At 41.4% G+C, this 24,747-nt stretch overlaps 1 protein-coding gene across 3 annotated transcripts; it reads left to right on the top strand.

The window, feature by feature from the left end:
- Positions 1–227: 227 nt before the first annotated feature.
- vit (vitrin) lies at positions 228–23,124 on the top strand. Of its 3 annotated transcripts, XM_080868477.1 has the most exons (23): positions 230–522; positions 5,569–5,649; positions 5,859–5,924; positions 6,320–6,476; positions 6,561–6,694; positions 6,771–6,848; positions 8,523–8,699; positions 9,201–9,245; positions 9,611–9,649; positions 9,741–9,791; positions 10,602–10,664; positions 11,184–11,246; positions 13,230–13,304; positions 15,223–15,288; positions 15,722–15,784; positions 16,275–16,328; positions 17,314–17,361; positions 17,796–17,861; positions 19,379–19,526; positions 19,608–19,711; positions 20,475–20,701; positions 20,793–21,306; positions 21,470–23,124. In XM_080868477.1, the coding sequence occupies exons 2-23, from the start codon at positions 5,616–5,618 to the stop codon at positions 21,646–21,648; spliced, it is 2,451 nt and encodes an 816-aa protein (XP_080724603.1). In that variant the 5' UTR covers positions 230–522; positions 5,569–5,615; the 3' UTR covers positions 21,649–23,124. The 3 variants fall into 3 exon arrangements, with proteins under 3 accessions (XP_080724605.1, XP_080724604.1, XP_080724603.1); XM_080868479.1 differs by lacking the exon at positions 10,602–10,664 and having other exon boundaries at positions 228–522; XM_080868478.1 differs by lacking the exon at positions 15,722–15,784 and having other exon boundaries at positions 229–522.
- Positions 23,125–24,747: the final 1,623 nt, after the last annotated feature.

The raw sequence follows: 24,747 nt of genomic DNA, 5'->3' as shown, positions 1-24,747 counted from the left end.
GCCGCAAACCCCCAAAGTGACAGTGGATTTAACTTTGAAGTGTTTCCCAAACAGGTGTTGATCGGTTTATTTGTGGAGGAATGATTGCTCTGGTGAGAGATGACACACTCATCTTAGGTGGTTCATTTGTCAGCCAGGTAATCGGGATGAATGAGTTTTAGAACATATAGTCAGAATCATAGTTTGTTTTTTCCCTCAGTGGGCTTACTAAGGCAGTGCGTCATTTGATTCAGAGAGAGAGAGAGAAAACACTTGTCTGCGCGCTGTCTCGATGGCCCCGGGTTACTTCTTCTGCTTGGGTGAAGAGCTGCAAGCCTGAAGTGGGACGGGCAAATAGGAGAAACTTCGCCCCCGTCCCGTTCTCCACTTTTAATGAGCGCTGCGCTCAGGCAGGAGAAAAACTCCAGGTGGAAGAGCGCTCGCACACGCGTTAAACTGCTTTTCAATGAAAGAGTAAGGATCCAGGAAACCTGCGCTGGGAATCACCCCTTTAAACCTCGGAGGATTATTATACCTAATCAGGTAAGCACACATCATTACTCAGCGAGGATGGGAATTTTGAACGCAGAGCTAACAAGCAGCTCCACATAGGAATTATTTAAACGACGCGCGTAATTGGCTTCCAACGCGTTTTAGTCCTATTTTTTTCTGTCGGGGATTTTAAATCAACATCGCATGTTATTTGATTTGATTCGATTTTTGATTTTCATGTTATTTCATGAGAAAGTTGCATTAACAAGTTGCTTGAATAAACCTAGTGCTGCTTAAATTATTTTTTTAAAGTTCTTTATTTTTTCTTTTTAAATAAAATAAAACACAAGGATCTAAGTTACCCAAGCTTTTATCCTGAAAGGAATCATTCTGCCAGAGCTTTAAATTATTGCAGCTGCAAGAATTTTTCAGCTATTGAATTACTTTCTTGTACGTTATCTTCTTATGTGTTGTGTCTTTCTGTTCTGTTTGGTTTGAAACATACTGATTAAGGGCAGGTGGTCTCTATACAGTATGTCCAGCAGCAGAACATAAACAGGCTCTGGCTTGCACTGAAGCCAGTGCCAAGAATTAAAGTAATTCAGCCTGTGCTGTGCTGGATAAACAAATAGTCAGCAGCAGCAGCACAGCCCAAAAGGCTACAGAAATGACCTTGTAGAGACATGTTGGCTTTCCTTGGTGTCTGATTTTGATCTCTCTCTTATGGTTCCTTAGTTGGCTTGTTACTACAACACTTGGCACATCCAGCATGCTTACAGTACAATTCTGACACCTGTGAAGGGTGGGATTTAACACTGCCTGGCACGGGTGTGCGTGTAAATACTTTCTCGCTCTGGGCATGCAATCACCCAGGAACTTGGTGAAAGCAAGTTCTCAGCTGGTCGTGATATTTAAATAAGCCTCAGTCCCCTTTAGTGTGTACCCTTGTTGCATTTGCACAGGTCACTCCAGCCTAGAAATGTGGCACTGCTGAAATGCAGAAGTACCTTTTACTTGGCAGAAGCTGCATTAGAGGAAAAAAACAACAACTGTGTGCTTTCAGTTCAAAAAAAGCACTCTGAAGACTCAGATGCACCAGTTATAAGTGTTTGTGGTCTGTACCTATGCTTCCAAAACCTATTATGTGCTGGTCTTTGAAGTACCCACAGACAGCCACTGTTTACATTACATCCACTGTATACCTGTGCTGCTCCTACAAAATGTGATTTTTTTTTCCTGCTTTATGCATTGTGAAAGTTTTCACAGCAGCTGAATTTTTTTTAATTTCACTAGCAACATCAGATTAGCTGGTTTCGTGCAAAACAGCTCGGCACTGTGTAATCTTGGTGAAGACTGTTCGGTGCAGGTAATCCACATTGTAGTGACAGTGTTAGTTGAAATGGACTTTAATGCCTTAAACTATGTGAGCTGTCTGAGCTGCTTTGCTTTCTACAAAGTGACTAAGGCTCATGCACAGAGCCTTTGTAGTGGCTGTGAAAATCACTTTGGTCTTTCTGTAGCTTTTTTCATACTTGTTACCATGTCAATGGTTTGTTTGATTTGTATCCCCACCCAGCTGAAATTAGATGCTGGAGATCCCAATGAACACCGAGAATATAGCTGATGCAACCTCAGAGGCAAAGCTAGGCTATTTAAATTACACATGTTTTATCTAAAGTTTAGGCGAACGCAAACTATAGGGCACTTCAGCAGTATGTAGGACAATGTGTTTGTGATTTGTCTCGATGCTAAATGTCTGAAAGTCCTTAAATAAGCATTCTCCAAAGCTATCTGAGCATGTGATAAGTTATCCCAAATCTTTGTTTATTTTAGCTTCTTTAGTAGAGAGTGTGTTTGCGTGTGTGTGCATGTGCATGTCAGCATGCAAGACTGTGTCTCTGCAAGTCTCTGAGGATTCACTATCTACTGTACAGGAAACTCCCCTAAGTGTTTGTCAAAGGATATCATTTGCCCACCATTTCATTGCCATGAAAAGGAGGCATTTAGACGCTCACACTAAGAACACAAATTCCAAATTATCATCATTTTTGTTTGTCATTCATTTTTTCCACTATGATGTCATCCTTTTTCTCAGTGAAGCATAGACACTAAATTACGTTTTTGCTTTGTTTGATTGTTTTTTTAATTTGTCGCTCTAAATTTGTAAAATTGGGAGATTGCTGCCTTACACCTGATCTGTTTGATCAGCAGTTCACTTCATTTATGAAAGCGCACTTACTCACCTCTCCTCTTACTGCAGATCTGACTCCTGCACTGTAGATGCACATATCTGTCCCAGCTTGTTTCCAGCTTCGTTTTTCTTCACTCGGGAGGAAAAATTGTAGTCCCAACTGTGCATCAGTGATCTGCCTACCTGTCAAAGCACAGCACTGTGGAAAAACCATGTCAGTGCTCATGAATGCACTAAGGAAAGATTTGGTGATCTTAGTTTTTATTCAACAAGCTACACTGTTTTGTGCCGCAACCTTTGTAGAGAGTTAATAGAGAGCTATGGAAGAGAATGGCTTGCGGTATCTTAGTACTCCAAGACTGTTGCAAGGATATTTACACAGCATACCTAAGTTTGCCTGACAAGCACATCTTTCTTTAAACATGTGATGGAAATGCAGCATAGGATGGTGCTGAAGCAGTTGATAATTCACTCTTGAGTCTGTAAGAAATATTTTAGCATTCTGGGAAAATGTTTTCTCTTTTTGTAGGACTGAGATTAAAACATTGATATCACTTTACTGCAGCATAGTCAACATCCAACAATAATTTGGACTGAAGCTGGAAGGGAAATGGGTAAGGGCAGGTTGCCTGTATATTCATATAATTTAGTAACAGCAGTTTTCTGCATAATTAGATGATCAAACATATTATATTCTGCTTATTTTGAGTATAAGCTATCTCTTATTCTTGCTGTTTTTGTCTCTGGAAAAAGGGGGGGAAAGCCTTATATTCACACTTTGTCTTTTTTGATATGAAGTTGAAATCGCATGTCATATGACTGAAAGCTTTCTATGCCGATATAATTATCTTACTTTTATGATCAGAGCATATATGGGCATATAAGTCTGTATGTATCCTATTTAATCCTTAAGAGGTGGGCCAGCCTCAACAAAGCTTTGCACAAACATTGTCACACATATAGCAATCTTTAATAATTTATGTTTTTAAAAAACATTTTGTATAAATCCCAATACTTTTGATTTTTGTATTCATCCCCCTGTGAGTGTAAAATTGTGTTCTCTGTTTGTATTTGTTTCACATGGCACATTAAACATACATAACCTAAAGATCACCAAAATTTGTATCTGTGGCAGAATTTTGTTCAAGTTATACTAAAGAAGGAATGAAGAATTTGAAAAACCACCCCAGGGCTGGCAAAAACTGCCTATAGGGTGGGTTTTTGCTGGTAAATATAAGGCTTGAGTCAACAACCAGTTAGCTTAGCATAACCACTAGAAAGAGATGGACTTAGCTAGCTAAACAAAACCCAAATTAAGTCCAGTGATAACAAGAAAATAAGGTTTAAAGACTCTGAAACTTTGCTATCACTTTAGGATAGTTAAAAAACCAGCCTGACTAAGTTCTGTGGTTCTGAGTTAACACACACACATGTTAAGCTATGCTACGTTAACCAGTAGCTAGTTCAGGCTTCATCAATTTTCATGTCTAACCTCTAATAGCAGATAACTTTCCCATGTATCAAACTGATCTTGTAGCAATAATTAAAATGTGGTTATAAAAAAATCTTTAATCAAACAAGCCCATTACCATGAAAAGGAAGAAAGCCAGAGTTTATTTCCCCGGTTCTCTACTCACAGGAATACCACCGAAGCCAAAGTCTTCTTTCTCACAGAAGCCATTTTTCACGTGGAATAGGTAAACACAGGCGTTCCTAATGACATTAAAGAAGGTTCTGTTATATTCAGGTACAGAGGCTCATTATTAAATGTCATGGCTAACACACGTGTTTACACACTATTTCATGTGAAAAATGACACCACTGAAAAAGGGTCTTTTCAGAAATGCTCTGTGAACCTGTGTGCTCAGTGTGGCCACAGTTTGACATGTTGTCAATGATACCTCAGTACGTGACCTGAGGTAGTAGCAATCATCAACCAGAGTCAGGTGTATTTTTAAACACGTTCTCATGTAATAGTAAAGTTCTGCTAATATGCAGCACTTCACTTTAAATAACATAGTTTTGACCCTGCTTTCAGAGGTCAGACATGGTGCCACCCCTGTTAAGAGGTACATTATTCCTTTGTTAAGAGGGAGACTTCAGTATGTAGTGCTGTCCCAAAGCTCTTGTACACTGCATGAACTAGAATGTTGTGCATCCTAAAGAATCTCAGTGGTGGTCCATTTTATTTTAGACCTTGTTGTTGTAGTTACCACCAGTGCGATCTTTACTTTACAGCTGACACGCAAAGTGCAGAATATCACCTTGCTTGGCGGTCCTCATCTGATCTTGTTAACGCAGGCTTCAACTTATGTCTTTACTTTGGACAGAATGACAGACACTGAAAGAAATTTTCTTCTTACTGTAAACAGACAGTGTTCCAGACAAAGATCCAGCTTGATGTGGTTGCGGCTGTCAAACAAAGCCATCTGACTGAACATATCCCCCCATTCCTATCGCATTAAATTATGTCCGTGTGCGCTCTCTAATAGAGTCTGCCTCCACGGACTTTTACATGCAGTTTTTTTTGACTGTGCGCAGATGTTTGCTGTAAATCTTGAGACTTTTCCAACTGGAGAAACTAGAAAGAAATACTGACTTTAACTAATGTAAAGTGTCTGAGTTGACTGAGACCGTGCAATGTTCATCTGGCCACCTTGACTTTATTACAGGCAGTAGATGAGATACTCAGCTGTTTGTGTAGTGCCACTCCATAATCGGCCTGCTGTTTATCAAAAATGTTTGAGAGGGTGTGCCTCAGTAGCATGCATTTTCTCTGCTTTGTTCTTAGCAGACACAGCATTTGTCATTCTCAGGCCTGTTGAGTGAAAGGTCCAAAGTTGCTTTCAGCAGGTAAACGTAAAGTTTCAGTTTGACTTCCTTCTTCTCCTTCTGCCCTTGCAAAGGTTATACAAGAACGTCTGACTAACGTGCTGAAACATCACTGTCCATCATGATCAGAGCATCACTCACTGCCATCTGCCTTGGTGAGCAACCCATTTCTGTGTCTGCAGGCTATACTGTTTTCAAATACATCAAGGTTGACTACTATAATATCTCCATCAGGCTTTCTGCACATTAACACCATCAAACAGCAGTCTCCTCTGTCATTGAGGTCTTGTGTGTACAGTAAACATACTGATGATTATGATCATTTGTCTGCTGTTACATGAAACTCCCTCTGCCTCACCCTCAGCGCTCCTCCTGTCGTACCAATGCTGGGCCAAGCCTAACGGACCAAAGAATAAGAAACCAAAGCAAGGTAGGCATCGTTGCCGAACAAGCCTCAGTGTCCTGCTTCAGTTAGGGGTCACTAAACAAGCAAAAATAAACCCATAATATTAAAGAATATTGTATGACTGCATTGGTTTGCAGGCAAAAAGCTGTGTGTATAGCAGCTGAGGTTAAAATTGGGCTGAAGTTGGCTTAAAAATGTGGGTTTTTACGCCAAACGTTTGTTTCTACAGCTTCTTACTCTATATATGTTAACGGTCTGAATTACATGTTGAAGTATAATCAACAAATACTTTCAAGGGACAATTTTATTCTTGATTAATCAATAAAATGTAAGTAAATGTTATGAAAGAAGCAAAACTGTCTGGAAATGAAATCTAAAAACATTATGATCCTGTCTTCCTTTTCTTCTTTCATTGACAGTGATTCCAGCTGTAGAGTGCGATGTCAGAGCAGGAAAGGTCAATCTCCCAGAGTTCATAGTAAAATGTCCCCCACGCTGTAGGGAAACCAGACAGCAAGTCTATGGGACAGGAGTGTTTGCCTCCATCTCCAGCATCTGCAATGCAGCCATCCACAGGTTAGCATTGGAGTGATGACTCTAAAAAAAACGAATGGGTGAAATCAAAACTATCATTTAACAGTAAAAAATTGGTTTCCACAGTGGCGTAATCACCAACTCAGGAGGAAAGGTGATAGTGAGGAAGATGGCTGGACAGAATGTCTACAAAGGCAGCAACTCCAACGGCGTGCGCTCTCTGTCTCTGCCTAAATGGAGGGAATCATTCGTTGTCTCGGGTATAAAGTCAACAAGGTTAAATACAGTTCTTTAGAAGTCACTCTCCAGCTAAATGCCAACTTTGTTGTGTTTCAGTGGGCAAGCCTAAGAAGGGAGTCATCTACCCATCTACTCTGGATTACGTCCCTTCAAGACCGACCTATGTGAAAACAAGTGAGAGGAGGTTATTTTTACCCTCATAGCAAGTTTTTATGTGAATTCATGTTTTCAGTGCATAAGCTGAGAGAGTTTCAGATATAGAGTACCAGAAAAAAAGGATTGGTACCATGCATTTTTTTCTGATAATTTTATTAAGGAAACTTAAATGTTTTTTGGGTAAACTTCAAAGGTTCATACACTATATTACCAAAAGTATTCACTTGTCTGCCTTCACACACATATGAACTTGAGTGACACCCCATTCTTAATTCATAGGGTTTAGTATGATGTCAGTCTACCCTTTGCAGCTATAACAGCTTCAAGCTTTCTGGGAAGGCTTTCCATAAGGTTTAGGAGTGTGTTTACGGGAGTTTTTGAACATTCTTCCAGAAGCTCATCTTTAAGGTTAGACACTGATGGTGAGGAGAAGGTGTGGCTCACAGTCTTCGCTCTAATTCATCCCAAAGGTTTTCAGGACTCTGTGCAGGCCAGTCAAGTTCTACTAAGAGTTCCTGTCACTGGAACTAAGGGGGTCAAGTCCAACTCCTGAAAAACAACCCCACACCAAAATTCCCCCCCACCAAACTTTACACTTGGCCTAACCCAGACTCATCCATTGGATTGCCACATGGAGAAGCGTGACTCGTCACTCCAGAGAACACAACTCCGCTGACAGTGGCAGGATGCTTTTCACCAACGCTTTGCATTGTACATGGTGATAGAAGACTTGGATGCAGCTGCTTGGCCATGGAAACCAATTATATAAGGCTCTCTACAAACTGTTCTTGAGCTAATCTGAAGGCCACGTGACGTTTGGAGGTCTGTAACAACTGACTCTGCAGAAAGTTGGCGGCCTCTGCGCGCTATACGCCTCAGCATCCATTGACTCCGCTCTGTGATGCTACACGGCCTACTACTGCTTGGCTCAGTTGCTGTAATTTCCAATCACCTCTACTTTGTTATAATTCTACTAACAGCTGACTGTGAAATATTTAGTTCATGAGTGGACTTGTTGCACAGGTGTGATCCTATCACAGGACCATGCTCGAGTCATTGAGCTCCTGAGAGCGACCTGTTCTTTTACAAATGTTTGTAGAACAAGTCTGCATACTTAGGTGCTGGATTTTATATACCTGTAGCCATTGAGGTGATTGAAATGCCTGAGTTCAATGATTTGGATGGGTCAGTTAATACTTCTGGCAATATAGTGTATCACCATGTGCGATAGATGGCTGGTCAGAACAATTTAACATGAGAACTTAAAAGATTCTCAAACAAGCAGTGAAGGTACTAAATTTCTAAAGATAGATATTTTCATCTTTATTGTTATCTAATAGTGGTGCATAGCATAAATTATCTGGTAATTGTGTTTACATTTAAATACTATTTAACTACCAAAATGATATTAAAATAAAGCATGTAGAACTTTTGCTTTCCAACCAAGTCTTGCTCAGTGTTAACCCTGGTATCAAAGCATCTGTTGGCACCAGATCAATGCTTTCTGGGGACAAAAGGTTAGTAGATAGACATCCCGGCGCTTGACTTTGGCATGATGAGCTTTGCTCAGGCTGAGTGCTGCAGGCTGGTGAAGAATGTTAAGAATGCATTACAACACAGAAGTTACTGTAGACCTTCTTCCTCTCTATCCATCTTCATCGTGCACCACTGCCTTTGTCTGTTTTCTTTCAGATCAAAAGGAGACCACGATGCTTCCTCCAACATCAACAGCACCTGAACCCACCACAACAACTCCTGAACCAACCACGACCACTACCACCACACCGACTCCCACCACTGCTTCCACCACTACACCTCCACCCCCTACTACCAAGGCTCGACCCGTTGTACATAAAGTGAGGGAAGCAGGTGAATGAAGCAAACACTTAAATGACTTCTGTACCAAGAGTGAAATCGTTTGTGCGCTGCCAAGTTGACATTAACTAATAACATTAGCAGTAACTACAAATACCAGAACAAGCATTCATTAGTGTGCAGCTGACTAATAAAGTTGGATGATTGCAGATGGTAATTGCAAGCGACAACTGCAATTAAGACAAATTATATCTGCTCTGCGATGAAGTTAATATGATGCTGTTCAGTTACTAACAGCATATATGATCAGCAGACCTTTCATCACTCTCATTAAATGAAAAGATTATCAGACAGTAATCACTGAGTCATCTGCCCCGTTTTGGATAGAAATACAGCGATAGTGAGTAGACAATGCTACAGTATCATAAGGTATGTGTGCAAATTACATGGGCTATGTGCCAGACAACCTTCCAGCTATTTCTCTCCCTTTCATTTTCTGTAACATTATCTCTCTTCACTCCATATCGGCACTCCATTTGTCTTTCTTCCATCCAGGCAGCATTCACCCATACCTTGCCCATGCGGCAGCTTCAAATTCAAGTAAGTAAAAGGAAGCAAAGAGGGACTGACAATATTTGTCTTTGTGGTGTGAGGGTTTCTGGTGGTGTTGCTTAAAGCTGCTTTAAGGTACGCAGGAATAAATATTCACATAAATATTGTCTCTTGAAGCCATCAGTGGTCATGCATTCAAACCAAGTTTGTCACTGTCAGTGGCAAACTTGTGTAGTGAAGTTCAGATCAGCTAACTTGTTTTAAGTAGAAAACTTAAAACAGGAATGTTATGACTGGGGCTACTGGGTTATAGTCCATTCAAAATAATAAACAGTTCACTAATCTTTTTGGTAACTTACATGTAAACATAGATTTATGTCTAAATTTGCCCACATTGTGTCATATTGTGTTAGGACAGTCACAGAGTGGTCAAAGAAAGAGTCCCAGCCAAGGTATGTGAACACTCTCACTCAGTGTGCAGCTCATGGAAAGTCTTTCAAGCAAGCAATTCAAATGTAACTAAACCATGGCATTTCTTCAAAGTATTCAGAGGAGGTTCCTATTCACATAGAGTTCCACAACGTGCCAGTGCAGGTAAACAGATTTTTAATTTTGATGTCTTCTATCTTATTCTACCTACATCCACATTTCCTCTGTCTTCCTTTACTTTGTTTTTTCCTGTTTCCTGTTTCCACATATGTTTTCAATAATTTTCTAACAACATCCAGACCGGATTCTGCTGTCCTGTTCAAGTAATGAACTATTTGAACTGCTACTATATTCAAAGTATATTGTGTTGGAAACTATTTAGTAGATTTAAAGGACTCTTGTTTAATATGTTTACTCGCTTCATATTAATTTCACCTTGTGTTTATTGGCAAAATCCACTGGCTATCCTGACTGAGCCCCCAAATATTTTACAAGCTGTAAACTGATGGCTCAGAGGAGCCTGCCGAATAAGATGGCACAAGACTGATGCAGGTCAGCAAATGTTTTGTGGAAATTAGTGCTGTCAGCGTTAATCTCGTTAAAATGACATAACTGCATTAACGCGGCAAATCTCCGTTAGCGATTTGCCACGTTAATGCGGTTATGGCATTAACGTCATTTTAACAGCACTAGTGGAAATAAAATTATTTGCAAAGATGGACTACACAGAAAAGGGAAAAGGGGGACCCTGAACCAACCACAGAGTGGGGCATAAGATTCAGGCCTCTTTTCTAAACTAACATTAGTAAGATAAACTAATAAAACCAAACCAAAACCAGGTAACTCCGAAGATGATAGATGCCCTGAGGGGATGCGTTACAAACCTATCATATCATGAATAACATACAAATGTGGTGTCATTTTATTATATTCATGCTTTCTTGTTATATGTTTCTTTCTTCATTGTGGTCTCAGGTATACACAAACAAGAGCCAGGGTCGCCTGTCCGGAGGCAGCCATCCTCACCAGTTGGTGCAGGTCAGCCTTGTCATTAGCACCCACATAGACACATGTACAGAGCTACAAACAGGTAGGCTTGATGGAGCTGGTGGGGCTGGGGTCAAGAGAAACAGGGGTTACTGATGTCTTTGTTGGAAAAAGAATCCAGGAGAAGTATGAATGGTGTAAGTTTGACCCTGGTGTTGACACTCATAAGCTCCTGTGATCTTCACCCCAGGGTCACCACTAATCCGCTCTATCAAGCATCTCAGCTAACATTCCTTTCACCATAACTGCTGTTCTCTGCCCTCAGGCACATCCTCTTACTCATATTTTCATTTTCCAACATGAAAAGAGGCAAACGAGGAATAGTTACACCCAGCATATATCTTATTGTTTTCGATATCATGCTGTGGGCAAGCTTCAGCTTCACTCAAAGCAAAGCAGCTGGGCTGTATTTGTAGATGAAGCCCCAGAACTGAAGCGCTCTTCTTTCCCCTTTTCCACCTTCCTTTTCCTCTCTCTCTCGTTCTGCCTGTTTCTCATTGCTACAAATAGGTTTTAACAGGGTTCAGCCTGCCCAGCCTGAGCGAACTCCAACCATGAGCCAGTCCAACCCTGGTAAGTATCTCCAGATCCAGAGTGGTAACGTAGTACATATACAGGTCAGATCAAACAGGGGAAGAACTATGGAAGTAAAACCCTGTTTGAAATGTTTTATAAAGCAGCACTAATGTTTACCGTCTGTGGGACGCTATGGTTCAATGCATGAGCCTGCTTTCTTTAAAAGAGGTGTGGAAATCAAAGATGCTCAACTTTCACCGTACCCAGCAGTAAAGAATGAAGTTGATATACCTTAAAGGTGAGAGATGATATAATATCACTGCCATGCCATATTTATGCCATATTTTCACAAAGTCCAGAATAACTTTCAGTTTGAACTAAGACCAGGATGAGAAATGTGCTCTGTCAGTACAGTAATAACAATGTATGACAGATCCCATCTGGTCTGGGGTCTTCCCCTCCCTTGTAAATACTTTGAGAAAGGGAGGGAGAGATGAAAGCAGTAGCACCAAGTGGCCTTGTGCTGCTCCCAGAGAGACGTCTGATCCAGTCCACAGTACTGCAGGACCTGGGTCCGCTGAGTAGCTTGTCAAGAATAGAAAGCTCTTTGCCATTCAAACCAGGCGAGGTTTGGCTCACTGAGCAATGTGCTTCTGTTTTTCTTCCGAGGAATGCAAAACCATGGATCCCTAAAATTATACACATTTTCCTAAAGTCCAGTTTAAATGATGTCTGATCATAAGGTTTGATGATCTGAGGTCAAACCTAAACCCACTGAGATGTTGATCAATGCAGAAAAGAGGTGTTAAGTTGGGCATTTGGTGAGAATAATGCAATTTTTAAATTTATTGAATCCCTGAGGGGAAATTCTTTGAGCTGGAAGAGGTCAGAGGTGAGGATCGGCCTCACAGCAGACCCCCTGGAGACGGCAGGGATTCACTGTCTTTCTCAAGGACACACTTGAAAGGTAGATGCTTGCTGACTTTGACATTTCGGACTATGATTTATGAGCTGAAGGATTTTCTCCGCAGTCGCTTTGCCACCCCGCTGCTTCAAACAGATGTTTGAATTTATCGGTCACACAAGTGAAAAAGTTTTGATCCAGCTGAGCCTTGTATGTGTCGGCTTTCACACCCACAAAGATCCATTCTGTCCAATGGGCCTCTTCCAACAAGTCTCATGCAGACATGTTAGTAATGCTTCAGGCATACCATACAATACCCAAAGTGAGACTGAGTGACCCCCGGGCCCGTGGTGACCGTCTGCCCGTGGTGATCGCTGAGGTGGCTATGATCTAGAGAGTTAAACTCAATCCTTATAAAGCACCTGCTTCATTAGAAAAAAATAACACTGCTGTCTGCTGTATAGCACTGGGCCTTTGACCAGCACCAGATTAGCCTAATCTCTGCGTCCTACTATCTACACTGACCCTAGTTTGACACCAACTTTAGAATAATACTCCCACGCTTCACTGGACGGCATGCTGGGCTCTCCCAGCCCGTCCTGGTCAACAAAGGCCCTGCTTACTGGCTGCCACTGGATGGGAACCTCAAAGCCCAGTCTGTGTGTTTGTGTAAGCTGCCCATCCACCACAGAGAGGGGTTAGCTGAAGTGTGTTGTCATGGCTCAGTCAGTATAAACAGATGAAATGCACTGTTATGGTTTTGCTCCTCTGTAAGGGATTCTGGCAATGAAGCCTATTTCAATTAACCTTATGAGGCTAGTTAACCTGATCAGTGTTGTTAGCTGCTCTCTAAGTAGAAACCTTGTGTGAATGCAGAAGATCCAAACATTTTTTTTTTTTTTATCTTCCTTTTTCTCTTTTCCCTTAAGGAAGAAAGAAAAATTGCTAAACTTTCCTAAAGCAGGCTTTGGTCACTCAGTCTGTGTCTGAGTGGCTCCTTCATGTTTACTGTCTGACTCAAGGCTAAACATCTTGTCCAACCTCCACAAATAAAGTGGTTTGTGGAGTCACAAGTATGCGCCTCCCCGATGCTTGTCCTGAATGCAGCTTTCTAATCTTCTCACCCCTCCGTACAGCTTTACCCAGAAGGGATTGGCCACTCCCCTCTTTTCCTCATCCCGATTGGTTCCCTGGAGCTCGCCGACCAGCAGGTACCAAGCACAAAGGCAAACAGATAGATCAGGCTACATGTGGAAATCATAAATATTTTCTAAACTGACTAAACACTGGTTAGTGTTCAAAGTAATCAAGCAACTCCATCCTTTAAAGATCTCTTTAAAAAATGTTAATAAAACCTGAAAAATCTATGAAGCACATGAATCCACTGGCTGCTATGAAAACCTTTACGTATAATGAATTTTTAAAATGATCACATTAGGTTAAAACGATTTTAGAGGTGATGATTTATAGAAAAACTGCAAAAACATGAAAGCTGTTATATTTCTGGTGGTTCACTTTGCCAAATCATACTGTTAGAATAATGAAAATCAAATCATCCGTAGTTTTATTACAAGTAATGTCACTAATTATTTGATGTAGATAGGCTCACACCTATAAATTTACCTTTTTGACTTCTTAAACATGAGTTACATTTTATGCATAAAGATATGTTTAGCCATCCATTGTTTTTCAAGTAGGCAAGTTTTTCCCTTTCCTTAAAAACTAATACAGTTTTAACCTTAAAGAGTACACTGAATACAGGGAACAGCATGTTTACTTGTATGTTGCATGGACCTACAAACAATTCTATTCAGACTTAAAAACCAATTAAATGTGTTGGAGAGTAACATACTTTACTTAATTCCAAGACACTTTTACTTTGAGTATATTCATTTTATGACACTTTTACTATGACAAAGGGAAATGTACTTTTTACTCTGCTTCATTTATCTGACAGATCTACTCACTGGTTGTTTTATAGCAGATCAGGACTTTAAAATATGTTGTGATAATAATAATGGTAATAATATGGACATTTACTGCATAGAGGAAATTTTTCCAGTGCCATAAATGTCACCTGACCGTATACGGGATGGTCCACCTGCAATATTTCATCATGAGTAAAAACAGTGTATGATATAAAGATAAAACCTGATAGAGCCCAGATGTTTTGAAGGAAGGAAGGTTCAGGGCTGAAGCAATCAGCTTCATGGGCTCATCCAGTTAGAATAAGAAAAGCAGCCATCTAATGCAGAATTATTTTCAGGGTACTCCTTTTATTCTCAAATAAATAAGGCAAAAAAGGAAGGAAACAAAGACACACATGGACTGCCAATGCTGAAAGAAAACAGATTCAAGTTACTCATTACCTTAACATTACATAAAATAAAAACCCAAACAGAACCTCACCTCAGCTGCCGCCCCGTGTGGAAGTGCGGAAAGAGTCAGCCAAAAGTGAATGCAGTCCTTATATACTGTGTGACATATAATGTGTGACAGGTGAGTGCAATCAAGGACAAGCACCACACCCAATCAAAGGTGAGAGAACTAAACAAGGTGCATCTGGTGAAGTGAGTGGGTGTGCTGGGATGTGCTAAAAGGTGGGTCTCTACAACACCAGAGATCAGAGTTTTCCAGAAACATTGACATTAAGCAAGAGTAAAATGGCTTTATGCAATAATGTCATGACCAATAACTCAGTGCAGATGCCCTATTAACACACCTTTATTGATTTATTGAGACAAATTTTACATGCAGAAGGCATTTGTATCATTACCAGGAGCACCTGTTGGTGCAGGAACAGGTTGCTGTTACTCATCATGGTGCAGACTGTCATCCAGCAGTGTTCTGTGCTCTTTTAAATGCAGTCGAAGCTTATGTAAAGCTGTTACATCACCTGATGCTTCTCTTACTTATACAATGTAGTTGCATTCAATGAAACTTGCACATCAGAGTTTCAGTTGAATGACCTCGATCAACTAACTGTCAGATCTGGGGTGCCCACATGGGGTAGAATTAAGGCTGCAAATGTTCACTCTAATTAGCTAATGAGAAGATAATTATTCTGAGCAGCTTGTATGTAGCTCTTTTTTTCTGCTCATGCCTCCACCTTCTCTGCTGTACATTCAGATGTAAGTTATGCAGCTCCAGACTCAGGATACGCTTGGAGTGAGACCGGCACACCTGAGGTTACAGGTAAGTCGGCTTTCTTTCTGTCTTTATTGGCCTCTTTACTGCAGGCTACTACACATTGTATGCATTTGTGTTGCATGTGCTAACGCAGCATGCTCATGTGACTGATACAGTTTGGTATCTGCTGACCATGTATGTGTTGAAATTGACTCCATGTGTAAGTACATGCAATGTGTCTCTCGGGACATTATGTTTACATGCCATCTGCCTGCCATATGGGAGACTCTTTGAAGTGCAAAAGAGAAGAGAGCAGGGCAGGTTTATTGTGCATGTGAGAGCGAAATAATGTGAGGTGATAATTCTGCATAAAGCCATTGTTTTCACTGGTCTGGGATCGGTTGGGGAGAACATACCAACCAATCACAACCATGAAAATGTGTGCTTCTCCCTCTGAAGTTCTGTCCATACTAACGGGTCTCAAAACATCCTCCTCTAGCTCGGGATTACAGGCCTGATATCTCAGAATATGAGCGCTGGTATTATAACCTTGGACAATACCGTAAGTGTTTTCCTTTTATTTCATTTTTGGGAACTAACAAGCCTTCCGGTTTGATGTTGTTAAATGAGTGGGTTGGGATCATGTAAAAGCTGTTTTTACATGTACGGAAGTAGCTTTGTATGCAGAGCGCAGCATATTTCACAAAAATGTTGAACTTTTCATTGAAATGCTTTGAAGAACGAACACATTTTATTTGTTTTCTTTCACACTAAAAATACACTTACAATACGGCCCAGTGACAAAACACAAAAGGGCGTGCAAAAAGATTACTGCCCTGGTTCCGTCTGTTTGAAGACACAGCCGAGCATCCGAATCCAGAGGGATATGGTTTGGAAAACCGAGTGGCTTAGCCATTTTCAGGGTGTACCACAAAAATAGCACCACACATCCAACCAAATGAAACATGGCGCCAGTAAGGACAGGCTGTAATGCTATGGTGTGGTTTTGTCTTGTGTGTCATGGTTCACCATCACTGACAATTTACTTTCAGTGCAGCGACCTGCTGACTCGGATCGTAAAATAATGGATACGGCCAACACTAAAGGTGAGGAGGGGTTAGTATGACTGCAGCTGTTTGCATCCAGAAAGACATGTATCCATCCATCTATCTTAAAAAAAAAACACTTTAAAATAGGGCTGTGCGATATGACCAAAATCTCATATCCCGATATAAGAATTCTATCGTCCGATAACGATATAAATCACAAAAATGTAACATTTTCTGTAAATTCTGTGAATCTCGGGCAGCTCGACTTGCGTGAAGTGTTTCCAGCTGCGCGTCATGTAGCTGGAGTCGAGTCTTTTAACAGATGCATGAAACGATACATTTTTAGACATAAGTTGTAAAGGCGGCCGTTTTCTTTGTGAGTATTTATTACACAGGGTGCTGCGGGGAAAAGCCTGTTCTAACGTTTGAGTCTAAGGTTTATTTTTTAGCACCTGACGGCTCTTTTTTACTTCTCATCCGTAAATACTCTACTCTTTCACGTAATTCAGTTTATTTTGAAAAGTCTCAACAGGATCTTGAGCTTTATTGTGAAAGGTTTACGTGGTACATAAACAAGCGGACACGCGACTGTGTTACCGTCTTTGTTGCTAACCACAAACAGGCGCTTGTCCGTCTGTAGTGTGGTTATATTAAATATAAGAGAAAGAGAGAACTTTAAGAAATTAATATAGCCACTACAGTGACCATCAAATGAAAAAATATTGCCGTAAACAGTTTATTTTGCGACACCACGAAACAAACGATAGCGTAAAATGAAACGATAGACGTTTTTATATCGTCATCCGATATATATCGTTATATCGAACAGCCCTACTTTAAAAAACAGAAAGTGACACAAAGTGTTGTATATTGAAACTAAATAATAAAAATACATAAGATATGTCATTAGCTCAAGTTAAAAGATGTTTCTGACTTCTGCTGTTTTCTATATGGGATTTGTGTTGAGTGTTGTGAAATTGTTACCTGCTGCTCTGCGATAAAAGCGCGCTAACGCTGAGCTTGTGTGATGTCATCTGTGCAGTGGAGCCGGTGGACGCCTGGAATCCAGAAGCGCCACCTTATGAATTAGGTAAAACAGTCGCTTTGCCAGTAAATCCCGAGTTCTCACTGTAAATACAAACCACTGTGACGCCATCCACGGAAGAGCATCTGGATTTCTGCTCAGCCTGTAATTGAAGGAGTCGAATGGTGTGGTTGTTTGAGGGTAAAATCGGTTGCTGTTTGGCTCAATATTTGCCACAACAAATACTGGCCAACATGGGCAGCTGGAAATTTTTACCAAACAAACTACCGGGTTTATTCTACAAAAGCAGACATGTGCTCTCACTCCATTACAAAGCATGAATGCATTGCCTTGGATCTTATAAATATTATTGGACTAAAAAGGACGGGTTTAGTTATGCACTCAATTATTTTTTTGTCACATTTCTTCTTTCCTGGAATAAAAGAATATAGAACATTTGTTTATTAGCTAAAATGTTCCCTTTGTTTCTTGATTTCCAGGCTTCAGTGTGAGGGAGCAAGAACCTCTCCGCAAAGCTCCTGAGCCTGTGTCACAGGGAAACCCAGGTATGGTCCCCATACTGCTTCAACGAAACTGTAGCGAGAAGTGTTTGTGTTTTTCACTGTATGCACTCTGTGTGTTTGTATTATTGAGGGATAACACACATGTTAAAGAGACATCTTTCCTCATAAAACCCCATAAAACCCTAACCCCAACTTAAATACATGTAAATGCATCAATTTTATACATTTGTGAAGTCTCCTATCCATAAAATCCAGAGCTTGTTTAATTTGGCCTTACAGTTGTGGTGCTAAATTTGGGTGTCCTTTGGGGCAGATAGTTGAAAATACAGCCCACACTTTCAGTTGCATTTTCTGTATAAACTAAGTGGCCACTTTGTTAGGTACACGTGTCCAAGTGCATATTAATGCAAAGATCTAAGCAGCCAGTCACAGCACAGAACTGCTGAGCTGAGCGCTGATAATCTATTTTCAACATTGCATAAAGTCTCTTGATCCACTGCTTCGATAGAAACACCTGCTTAGCTGCTCATTACTATAAAGATTAAATCAGCCAATCACACAGCAGCAATTCAGTGCATCTAGGCATGAAGATAAGGGCAAGACCACCTGCTAAACTGATCAGACCGAACATCAGAATGGGAGAGAGTGATTTTAAACATTGCATGGATTTTGGCATCAGATGGGCTGGTCTGAGTGTTTCAGATGATCTACTGAGATTTTCCTACACAATCTTCTCTGAGGTTTACAGAGAATGGTACAAAAGAGAGAAAATATCGAGTGAGCAGTGGTTCTCTGGGGGAAAATGTCTTGTTTATGTCAGAGGTCAGAAGAGAATGGCGAGACTGCTTTGAACTGACAAGAAGGCAGCCTAAATGCACAAAGACTCAAACCTTGAAGCAGATGGGCTACAACAGCAGAAGACCACACCAGGTGCCACTCCTGTAGGCTCAGAGCAAGAAAACGGAGGCTATAATTTGCACAAGCTCACCAAAATTGGATAATAGAAGATGGGAAAACTGCTGATTTCTTCCTGACATTTAGATAGCAGAGCTGTATTTGGTATACAGGATATGAAAGCATGGATCCATCCCGCTACATGTCAGAAGATCAGGCTGCTGGTGGTGTAATAGTGGTGGTGGTGGTGAGGGGCACTTAGTACCAACTAGCAATCACTTAAACACAACAGTCTACCTGAGTGTTGTTGCTTACCATGTCTGTCCTTTTATGACCACAGTGTACTCATCCTCTAACACACAACATAACACACAGTGTCACAAAGCTCTAACATGAACATGACAGTGAGTTCACTGTACTCAAATGGCCTCCACAGTCACCATATGTCAATCCAATAAAGCAGCTTTGAGATGTGTTGGTGCAGGAGATTCACATCATGGATGTGCAGCAACTGTGTGATGCTGCCGTGTCAATAAGGACCGAAATGTCTGGAATATTTCTAGCTCCTTCTTGAATCTGTGTCATGAAGAATTAAGGCCGTTCTGAGTGTATAGTTGTAGCTACCTCATGATATTTGGATCTAATAACATGAATTTGTGTAACAGATTGTAAGGTGGATCTGGCCTTTCTGATGGATGGGAGCTGGAGCATTGGAAAGCGGCGTTTTAAGATCCAGAAAGACTTCCTAACTGAGGTGGCTCAGACCATCAATGCGGGTGTGGCAGGCCCCATGATGGGCATCATCCAATACGGGTAACCTCTTTGTTCTTTTTGTGTTATCTTGTACTTTGGATGACAAAAAATAGTGAAACTGCTGGTTGTCTTGTCTCGAAGAGATGACCCTGTGACAGAGATCAGTCTGAAGACTCACTCCAGCTCCAGAGAGCTGAAAGCAGCCATAGATAAGATTGTGCAGAAAGGAGGCCTCTCCAATGTGGGTAAGCGACCCTCTGCGTCAGCTGCCAGCCTACACAGCACATGCCTACAAACACAAGTGTGAAAGGGAAAGGGGTGCAATTATCGAATGGTTTACTAGCCAGGCACATTTTCACATGCAAGTATAGAATTAAATCTAAATTTGCTGCGAGACAGTGTTAGCAAAATTACAGTCCTGATCCTGTAGGCCGTGTTTTTCCTCTGCTCTGACCAAAATGGGCTCGGTTTTAGCAGCCCAGTTAAGGGGCAGCTTTCAGAGAGCATTTGCGGTTTTTCTGCTTTGGTTGGTGCGTCAGCATGCATCCACTGCCACATGTGCCTTTATGACTTGCTAAATTTTGCATCCCGATCCAAATAGTGTTGTTTGCATTTGCCCAGAAGTGCTCTCTAATCATATAACAGTGTGAGTGGCTGTAAAACTTTCTAGTCTCCAGCAGAGCCATTGTTAAGACCACCGACGAGACTGTAATAGACTAAATGATAGGTATCCACATTTTTGTGATTATGCACAGTTTGAGCTATGCATCCCATAGAGAAGCAAAATATATGTACTTTACTATGTAAAGTTTTTATATGGCATTCAGTATTTTCTGTATAAAAGTCAATTTTGTGTCATTTTATATTCTAGCCTATTATTCACATAAAGGATGAGTTTAAGCTTTGTGATGAAATGACTGTTTTTATACTCCTCAGCTTTCTGTCCCAGACTTGCATATACAATAAAACCATTAAGAATCTCCCCGTTGCCCCCTGGTGTCTTGACAGGAAAAGCCCTCCACTACATCAACAAGCACTACTTCAGTGATGCCAATGGAAACCGAGGAGGAGCTCCAAACGTGGCTGTGATACTAGTGGACGGTTGGCCCACAGACAAGGTGGAAGAGGCGTCTCGACTCGCACGCGAGTCCGGCATCAACATCTTCTTCGTCACCATCGAGGGTCCCGACGACAATGAGAAGCAGAACCTTGTCGAGGCCAACTTTGTTGACAAGGTAGGTGACACACGCCGTCTCAGAAGTGTGCCTGTGCTTCGTGATAGAAATCAAAGCAGTTTAAAGCACGGTGTGTTGTTTTGTCCCGCAGGCCGTGTGCCGGACAAACGGTTTCTTCTCGCTTCCTGTGAACAGCTGGTTTGCCCTGAGGAAAGCCGTGCAACCCCTGGTGAAGAGAGTGTGCGACACAGACCGCCTGGTGTGCAGCAAAACCTGCCTCAACGCCAACGACATCGCCTTTGTCATAGACGGCTCCAGCAGCGTGGGGACGGGCAACTTCCGCACGGTGCTGCAGTTTGTGGCCAACATCACGCGGGAGTTCGAGATCTCAGACACGGACACGCGGGTCGGCGCTGTGCAGTACACCTACGAGCAGAGGCTGGAGTTTGCCTTCGGCCAGTACAACAACAAAGCCGAGCTGCTGAACGCCATCAAGCGCATCAACTACTGGAGCGGCGGGACCAGCACCGGTGCTGCCATCACCTACGCGGCAGAGCAGCTTTTCAGCAAATCCAAACCCAACAAACGCAAGATCATGATTGTCATCACGGATGGACGCTCTTATGATGATGTCAGGGCCCCGGCACTGGCGGTCCATCGCCAAGGTCAGACATCATCTGTAACAGAATCTGAAAAATAAGGCTGAAGTTAAGGATCAGTGATGCAAACAGTTGTTTTCTCTGTTGTGTGTCAGTCGACAGTTTGGTGTCAATTACTGTCTGATGTGAAAAACAGTGTGTGTGTAATCTGCTCTCCCTTCTCATCTAGGTGTGATTGCTTACTCCATCGGCATCGCCTGGGCAGCCCAGGATGAGCTGGAGTACATCGCCACAGACCCCGACAAGGAGCACTCCTTCTTCGTGGATGAGTTTGACAACCTCTACAAATTTGTACCCAAGATCATCCACAACATCTGCCAGGAGTTCAACTCTCAGCCCAGAAACTGAGGACGTACGTGCCGAGAGGCCTGTCCGGATCCGAGGCTTTAGTAACAGAGCACTGCTGGTAAATTTACTCTGTCGCCCAGATGGCAGTGCTAGATTGGCTGCAGTGCCCCATATTTGAAGAGGGAGGGGTTTGAATGTAGGTGGGGGCAAAAATACATGAAAAATAATTTTTATCCCAAATACTCAGATGGTGCTAATGTTAAAGGATTGGCACGCAGTGTGACAAACTGACATCACAGCTGTGGTGTGATGTCAGTTGTTTTCTGTCTGGAGACAAGTTTTTAACAGTTGGAATAGCACCAGTAAGTCACCCATTATAAAGGCTTTATAAGTTGCTACTTGTCTTATTAATGCTAGAAAATTTACTAATGCTTTACAGAACGCCTAATCTTTCATACTTGGTATGCAAGAAATCTGTTTGCAAGCAAGCATGGCTTCAGGGTACATTTTAATCCATCTACGTGCAAGTACAGCAAGACGGTTGAAAACGTGAAGTGCGACGCCCCAGTTGTATGCATACTACATGCAAAAGTAGCAAGTGGGCAAGCACAGACAGCGAGCCAAGCTGGAAAGAACAAGCCAGCATTTGGGTTGCCAGGTTGTGATATTTCCTCCTAGATGGCGCTTTATCTCCTTTAGCATGAAACCTTTGTCAAACGAGAAAAAAGCTGCACAACAAACGCTTCAATTAGCGAGTTCTCCATGTTAAGTAAATATTTAATAATCTAAAATTGTGACCTCAAACTTATAAAAGGCATAAAAGGATATTAAAAGACCATTTCCACTGCTTGTCAGGCCTAATGTTATGTTTAAAACTGGGCATTAGTACATTATTCATTAACATTAGTGTAGCGCTTTTTGTGTGACTTGTAGTGCCTTTTTGAAGGGTGACTTAGTGGGAAATAAACATACTGTAAGACTGTCTTTCTGGGGTATGGTGCTTGCAGAGAAATATAGATTTAAAGCATGCCTAGCACTTCATCTTATGGCTTAAAAACCTTCATAAACCTAATAGCGCGGTGCTTTTTACAATTCTCTGTAAAGAGAAAATACTGTATTAGAGTTGGTGCATTTTAATCTTCCTAATAGGAGAGATTTGATCGTAGGAACATTGTTTGGGTTCCTAAGAGACTAAGGTGCTGAGATGATTTTTACATGCAACCAAAAAGTGGAGGTGAAAGGCAAAGCAACAACACGGATGTGGACTTGTGTGAAAAGTAAGCTTGTTTATCTTTGTAAAGAGTGACGGCAGATCCCAAATCTGCTTCTTATCAGGAATAAAAGCAACTCATGTTAATCTTTATTTTCTAACAGTGCTCGCTTCTAATATTGCAGTTTTGTTGGAAGAGTATTTATGATTTTATCATTCTTATGCCCTGTTTGTACATATGCATATTCAAGAAGCCTATCACTAATAATGTTCAGATAATTAATCGGTATTTTTTTGGGCAATTTTTAATAAAATAAAGAAAATGAAGAGAACCTAAAGTGCCTTTTTATTGCAGTGTGTTAAAACTTCACTTTTCAGTTTTTATTCATTGAAAACAAACCTCATGAAGTCATAGTGAAAAAGAACCTCTGAGGTTTTGTCACGGACATAAGTCATCTGATCCTCAGAAAATCTGAAAATTGTTTAAATAAACCTCAGATGAATTACAAAACAGGACATATTATTCTATGCCATTATTTATTTTGTCAAAATACAGACGTACTGTTGGAAAAAAAATTAAGTGCACTCCTGCTCCTTCTACAGGAATTAAAAGGAGAAGTAGGTGCTGCTAATCAAACGGTCATCAGCAAGTGTGAGCATCTCTGTGAAAGCAGAGGTTTGGGCAGTTTGCTGGTCTGGAGCATTCAGATGTGCACACAGTGCCACAATAGGAACGACATCAGAAATTAGTTTAAAGAAGCAATTGTTGCCCAACCTGGGATTTAATATATCCCAGATTGATGGGAATATATTATAGGCCTTTCCCAAGAAATTTCTAGTTAATCATTCTACAGTAAGAAAAGCTATTCACAAGTCGAAAACATGGGATGGCTGTGGCTCAAGAAGCAGCGCAGGTTATCTGCTAATTAGAAGTTTGGTGGTTCGATCCCTGCGTGCTCTCGTTTGCATGCCACAGTATCCAAAATTGCTCTCCAATCCATTCATCATACTGTGAATGTGTGTGACTGCTAGATAGAAAACACTTAGGTGTAAGGAAAAAAAAGTGTTCGCATGAGTGGGTGTGAATGAGGCATGTTGTGTAAAGCTGTCAATCTTCCCAGAATTGGATGTCTCAACAAATTCACCCCAGGGTCAGAGAGAGAAACTGCCAAAGAAGCTTTATGTCAGGCTCTACAGGCCTCAGTTAGCATGTTAAATGTTAGCGTTCCTGACAGTATGATTAGAAAACAGCAGGGCAAGTATTGGTTGTTTGTAAGGGTTGCCAGGAGCAAGCCTCTTCTCTTCTGAAAAGAATGTGGCAGCTTGGCCTTTCAAAATTCTGCAGAGTCAACCAAAAAACACAGTTGGTAAAAATCTCAATCAGCACTTCACACCAAGTGTCAAGCACGGTGGAGGGGTGATGAACTGTGGTTGTTGCAGGTACAGGACCAGAGCACCTTGTAGTCAAAGAGTCAATTAGGAGCTCCTCTATATACCCAAGTATGCTAGAGTTTAATGTGAGGCCATTAAACTGCTTGAGTAGGTTTTTCCTTCAGTACAAAAGAAATCCAAGCCTGCTTTAAATAAAACCGTATAGTACAGGGGTGGGCAATCTCAGTCCACGAGGGCCGGTGTCCCTGCAGGTTTTAGATGTGTCCTCAAACCAACACAGCTGATTTAAATGGCTAATTTAGCTCCTCAACATGTCCTGAAGTTCTCCAGAGGCCTGGTAACGAACTAATCATGTGATTCAGGTGTGTTGACCCAAGGTGAGATCTAAAACCTGCAGGGACACCGGCCCTCGTGGACTGAGATTATACTATACCAGGGGTGGGCAAAGTAAAAATTGAGGCTCAAGTTGAAGCCCACAGGATAACTGTGGGTCCATGGAAGCTGTCTTGGATGGCTCGGGGGAGAGAAAAAAAGTCTGCAAAAAGACCAGCCTCAGC

Source organism: Rhamphochromis sp. 'chilingali' (assembly GCF_963969265.1).
Source record: "Rhamphochromis sp. 'chilingali' genome assembly, chromosome: 20".
NCBI classification, from domain to species: domain Eukaryota; kingdom Metazoa; phylum Chordata; class Actinopteri; order Cichliformes; family Cichlidae; genus Rhamphochromis; species Rhamphochromis sp. 'chilingali'.
This window is presented reverse-complemented; position numbering and strand designations above follow the sequence as displayed.

Excerpts from the sequence above, each read along its gene's own strand:
- vit (XM_080868477.1), top strand. The coding sequence starts at position 5,616 with ATGATCAGAGCATCACTCACTGCCATCTGCCTTG. Across the intron at positions 15,289-15,721 it reads CGGCACACCTGAGGTTACAG|CTCGGGATTACAGGCCTGAT; the intron begins GTAAGTCGGCTT and ends ATCCTCCTCTAG. Across the intron at positions 19,712-20,474 it reads AGGAGGCCTCTCCAATGTGG|GAAAAGCCCTCCACTACATC; the intron begins GTAAGCGACCCT and ends GTGTCTTGACAG.